The sequence below is a fragment of the Euprymna scolopes genome, chromosome 44 (genome assembly GCF_053919585.1).
Source record: "Euprymna scolopes isolate OS-2025 chromosome 44, ASM5391958v1, whole genome shotgun sequence".
Classification (NCBI taxonomy): domain Eukaryota; kingdom Metazoa; phylum Mollusca; class Cephalopoda; order Sepiida; family Sepiolidae; genus Euprymna; species Euprymna scolopes.
In genome coordinates this window covers 12,655,067-12,661,066 of record NC_136525.1, presented here as the reverse complement: position 1 = coordinate 12,661,066, position 6,000 = coordinate 12,655,067, and the positions used below count along the sequence as shown (strand labels likewise).

General features: G+C 37.9%; 1 protein-coding gene across 3 annotated transcripts in view; it reads left to right on the top strand.

Moving 5' to 3' along the window:
• Window positions 1-6,000, top strand: part of LOC145268692 (multiple epidermal growth factor-like domains protein 8) — a 242,133-nt gene that overhangs the window by 124,566 nt on the left and 111,567 nt on the right. For all 3 annotated transcript variants that reach the window (XM_080124209.1, XM_080124208.1, XM_080124210.1), the window contains one exon: window positions 4,450-4,678. In XM_080124209.1, coding sequence (XP_079980335.1) covers window positions 4,450-4,678 — 229 coding nt within the window. The remainder of the gene's footprint in view (window positions 1-4,449; window positions 4,679-6,000) is intronic.

The window sequence follows — 6,000 nt, the reverse complement described above, 5'->3', positions numbered from 1 at the left end:
ATTTTCGAGTTCTACACTTTTACTTAATTTATTAATTTATTTTATTAAATGCAACAAAAAACAAAAAAAACAAAAACATTTCTGATTAAATCGTTAGTTGTCTATCAATGTGAGTCCTTTGTGTTTTCTTTTTTTTTTTTTAAAACGGTACTTGTGCATTTTAGGTTTGCGAGACAACTTTTGTTTTAACCTTGTTTCTTCGCCTTTTCGCTAGGAACACAGTGTAGTATCTGTTCTGATACTACACGTCACCTTTTCTGTCCTCGATCAGTGTGGAGGAGAAATCCTTCTAGACTGAGGCAATTATAATTTTTGTTCCTATTCATCGTGCCCCTTTTTTTGGGGGGGAGCTGGATTTTCTTCACATTAAAAAGCGACCGTGCGTCTAACTCTGCCCTTGTGGGAAGGCAAGTGAATAAAAACAACTTTGCTTGGAACAAAGGGAGAAAAATGCATGTACAAAACTATAACTTTTAATGAATTTTATTACAAAAATGCAAATAAAAAAAAGTAGTTTTATTTATTTTGATGAGACTATTATTTGTGCAACGTTTTGGTCTGTATAGCCTTCGGTCTTTGTCAGGCATGTTAGTCGCCATCTTGGAAAATAAAGAAGAAAAATTACTGGCTCCGTAGCTGGTTTTGTATTCTTGGAGCCCCCCCCCCCCCCATTATGTTTAAAAAAAAAAAAAAAAAAAAAAAAATTTGGTTGACAAAGGTAGGTAACTCTAATAAAGTTTGGCAGGGGATTACCTCCCTTTTACTGTTAAAATTTTAAGAGGGGTTGTACAATATACAGTTTTTTTTTTCTTTATAATTAGACTAGCGAGGCCCGGGTGTTTGGAGGCGTGTGTGGAAACTCGGGGGGGGGGGTAAAATAAAAAAAAAAAAAAATGTTTTGGTAGGTAAGTATGAGGATTGAACCCGAACCCTTGAGGCAAAGCTGTAAATTAAAGTGTGAAAAAAAAAAAAAAAGTGCGACGTTAACCATTGCCTCACCGCGAGATGCTACCGGAAACACGTTTGGATTTATTTAATTACTTGGATTTGGCAGGTGCCCGTTTTAATGACTTAATGAGGTCAAGTTTGACTGCGGGATAGTATTTCATTTACTGCGGGAACGCTTCCCAAGATGTTATAGGAAAAAGACTAACCCACATGCGGCGAGCGACAAATGTTGAATATTTATCTTCCCGAAATCGAGCAAAGTAAATAGACAGGCGAGCTTCGTTATTAACTATGAGATATTACGATTTATATGTGATATAAAAAGTTTTAAAAAGTTGTGAACCGACCGACCGCTTCTCTGAAAGAAGCCTTTTGTAGACACACAGAAAAAGTGAACACACATACATTTTCACTTTTATATTTATAGATGATGGATCCTGACAAAATTGGTATTGTTGTGACAGGTATCCAAAAATTGCCTAAAAACATTAATTCCTTCACCCATAACGTCAACATTTTCTCAAGTCATTGTCTCCTTTGGATTGACTACTCTTAAATGGTCGCAACTTTCGTAGTTAGTAGGGGGGCACCTGGTCTTGCTTTACTGATGATAGATAAATTAAAATAACGGTTTTGATTATCGATTATCGGCAATTATCAGTGGTATTCTGAGACAAAACTTAGCTAGGATCACTCCCAGATTTGTACACTTAAGTTCTGTAAAATTTAAAGAAAATCTGTTCAGCTGTTTTGGAGTCTATAAAGAATGAACACACACAAAGTTGCATTAATATAATTGTAGATATATATATATATATATATATATATATCTCACTGATTTTAATAGTTAAAAAATAAAATTACCTGGGTGCAATTAGCTAGAATAGAAACCAAAACATTTATCGTTACAGCCACATTCCCTACTGTTTGAGCTATTGACAGATAGATAAGAATAATTAAAAAAATCAAGCTATAATGTCATTCATAGCTTTACTAAATCAAGAAGTTAAGAGAAGTTTATTTGTACGTTCTTTGTATCTTATAGAAATCAAATATTGGCTCCCAGGACTGGTCTCCTTGATTAGTGACATTTAACTCTAGCAAATATAAGAAAAAATATTATTTTGAATTCAGACTTTTTTGAAAATTTAAAAAAAAAGTTAATTTAAAAAAAAATTTTTTTTTTATTTAATAAGAAAAATATTTGCACTGTGTAAGCATTGTTTCATATTTTTTTTTTTTTTGTTCAGAATAAATTATTTCGTTTTAAGATTCTTTAAGATCAGTAATTTATTTTGGAGAGAAAAAATAACAAAATATAAACACATCATTATTTGGCTTTCTAATTTCTATACTATAACTAACCTGGATGCCTGGCATTGCCCAGATGTTTGAAGGTGTCTTAAGCAAAAAAAAAAAAACAGTGGTGGTAGTTAGGCTGGCTTGAACCCGTACTGCAAAGGAGGAAAAGAATGTGAAAAAAAAACTGTCTTTGCCATTGCATCCATTGCAAACCGGAAGTGACGAAGGTTTAAATTAAGGCTAGTCAATCTAAAAGAGAGGATGACTTTTGAAAATATCAGCAAAAAAAGCAACCCCTTCCTGTAGAAAAGTGTCCAGTTGAGGGTGACGGAATTAATGTTTTTAGCCAATTTTTCGATATTTGTTGTCCGAAAGGTTGAGCTTCAAAATGATACCGATCTCGTGAAAATCCGTCGCCTCTGTCGAGTTTTAGGCAGACATATATACATTTAAACAGACAGGTAAGATTTAGATAATAGACTAGCAAGGGTACCAGGCGTTGCCCAGGTGTTTGTCGGTTTGTGTGTTTGGTGGAGTGGGGGGTGGTAACAAAAAAAAAGTTTTGGTTGGTCGGTAGGATCGAACCAGAAGCCTTGAGGCAAAAGTGGAAAAAAAGAAAGCTTGAAAAAAAACCTGACATGTTTCCCCGCTTGGCCAGCAAGGGAGAGAGTAACAGAAAAATGTTTGAATTTATTTAAGGATTAAAAAATGAGGTCAAATAGAAATACCACAGTTAACTTTTACTGCGAGGCAGTCTTTTTTTGGATTTTGTTTCCCCAAGGTGTTGGGGGGGGGGCACTTCCTATAAAAAGGGCAGTGCCCAATTGAATAGCAGTTGTCTGATTGCTTTCAGGACGTTCCTGGCACGAGGGCCGGGAACAGTGCCTTCATTTCAGATTAGTTTCAAAAAAGCCCAACACACGAGGCCAGCTGATATAGCAAGAATTTTGTAAAAATCGATGTAAATAAATCTAGACGCGACGCGCGTTTGCAAATCGTGCATATTACGATCTGGACGGTATATAAAGAGTCCTAAGACATTGTGGGCTTTTGAAAGTGTGGAGCCACCCCTTAAATGCCATTGCTCCCAGGTCCACTCTGACCCTGAGTGGTAGTACCTGTTAGGGTCCCAACTATGGGTTAAATAGAAACCGACTTGAAAACAACAAATATATTCTATTAAAAAATTTTTTGTTCAAAATCTTTGGATTCGGCATTAAATAATCTGAAAAGGGTTGATATGCCGTAAAACAAAAACAACCAACAACCTTATAGGAGTCTGTGAGATATTTCCATTGTATGGATACCTAGCGCGAACAGAAACACTGTATTCATTTTTTGCTGACTGTTATCCTCTTCATTGTTGTTGTTGTTTTACCATATTTTGGCCAACTTTTCCTCTGGCCTTCTTCAGGTGGTTAGCTGCGACGGAATAGGAAGGCTGGGTCTTGTAACTAGATCCTCCTGTAATTACTGCCTTCCATAGTTGTCGTTGTCTAACCAGGTTTTGGCCAACTAATCCTCTGGCCTGCTTTGGGTAGGATTAAAACCACCATCTTCAGACAATGCTCACCTAACCATAGACTCAACGCCTCTATCCACTGTGCCACTATCTAAAGCAGGCCAGAGGATTAGTTGTGAAACAACTACTATAGAAGGCAGTAATTACTGGGTGTGGAGAGATTGGGGAAAAGGGGGACCAGCTCCCTGGGGAGTAGGGGAGCTGAATAGTGACAATTGGTATGAAGGCTTTCCCCTACATTAACTATTAACTGATTGCCACAAGGGCAATGGTCTTATATGTGGGGTTGCCCCCAACATATGGTTTTTGCTTGAACTTTGTTGCCCAGGTCCCGCAGGGTCTGGGCCGAGTTGGGCAGTAATTACCGGGGGTTATAGTTACAAGACTCAACATTCCTATCCCCTTGCAAGAAGGCTAGAGGTGAGTTGGCCGAAATGTGGTGAAACAATTATGAAGATAACAGTCCGCAAAAAAATGAATGCACAAAAGTGTATTAAATATTACTAGCATACCCTATTCAAATGTGAGAGACAGCAACCCGGCCAGAAGAGGAGATAAAGGTAAGAAAACAATGGGATCAACCTTGGGTTCGGCAATTGTTGTTGACTACGAGCACGCATGTCGCTTGATCTTTATCTACGCAACGCATTTAACACGCAAAATGAACCCTTTTCCAGGTGCAGCATATCAGATGAACTGTGCAGCAGTGGTTAGAGAACGTCACAATCTATCGATGGAAGAACCTGCTCACTGGGCCTACGGTGTTGCCCCAGACGTTGATGAATGCGCCCTATCCCTTCACAAGTGTCACCCGAACGCAACTTGCTACAACACCTTCAACTCCTACATCTGCAAATGCAACCGCGGGTTCGTCGGCATTAACGGAACGAATCAATGCGAAAAAACGTAAGTACCTCTTTCACAGCATTGTAATCATCCAAACATTCATAGTCCTATTCCAAATGGGATGCTAGATTGCTATGTATATATCCTATCTATTCACTATCCTGCTTTTTATTAATATCCTGGTATAAGCTCCTCATAGCTGTATATCTCTTGTGTTGCCTGAGTCTTTTTATTTTTTATTCCACCCCGCCCTTTTTTTTTTTTTTTTTTTTTTTTTTTTTTTTAACACAGGAATCACCACTTATCAAGGCCTGGAGGCCACTCAAAGATAAGGGTTAATGGGTATACATTAGTAAATGTGATTATAGCGTAGTAAACATAAGTAGTGGGAATTTTGTAAACTGGATTACTTAGGGGGACGGTTCATCAAGAACTTGTTTACATTGGACTTGAAAACAATCAGATTGTAATCAGCTGGAAAGCAGGCAATCGGAAGAGAGTTCCACAGGCGTGCAGTTCTAAGAAAGGAGCTTTGTTCATGGAATCTACGTTTAAGTTTACGCACAGATAAAGAGTGGGAAATTATTGATAGTGGTTTTGGCTAGGCGAGTGTTTTTCATGAAAGTTTGGTGAGGGGGGACCATAGATTGGAGCTCAGATAAGCACTTGCCATGAAAATAACGATAAAGCAGAGACATGCTCGCAACGTCTCTTCTGTGGGGAAAGAGGTTGCAGGGAAGAGAAAAGGGCATCCCTCACTAAGCTACCAAGTCTATTTTGAACTCTGTCAAAGCAAGATAAGCTTGTTTCTTTAATATCAAATTAATTATACAGGATGTGGTGAATTTGTTGGATGAAGCTAGCCTAACCAATCCAGGTTGAACGCCGCAATAACCAACAACAACCAACCAACAACAGTTCTGTTTCTAAATTATTGAGATGACGATCATTTATTCTGGGTTACTCTTCTTGTTGTTAATGTTACTTTCACGATGTTTTTTTTCCATGTAAACGTCAACTTCTTCTGGTGTATCTTGTTGCAAGGATTTGTAATGGATGATGAGGTACTTGGTAAAATTCAGTTGTAAGTTACACTCTTCTGGAGGTTGAAGGTTCAATCCTCAGTGTGGACAGCATTGTGAATTACTTAGGACATCTACCCAGTCATGGCTGACAGAATAAGAACATGCTACCCCTGTGAATTAAATAAGGCCTCCACCCAGAATTCCGTACAGACTCCCAAGTTCATCAAAAAGATTCCCAAGTTTGGCAGAAAGCTTGCATGTTACAATGTTGACTGATAGGAAAGTTTGGGTAATATACCATGGAGACAAACGTTGGAATTCAAACAGTGATAAACAGAAAGATAAGGCAGAAAAAAA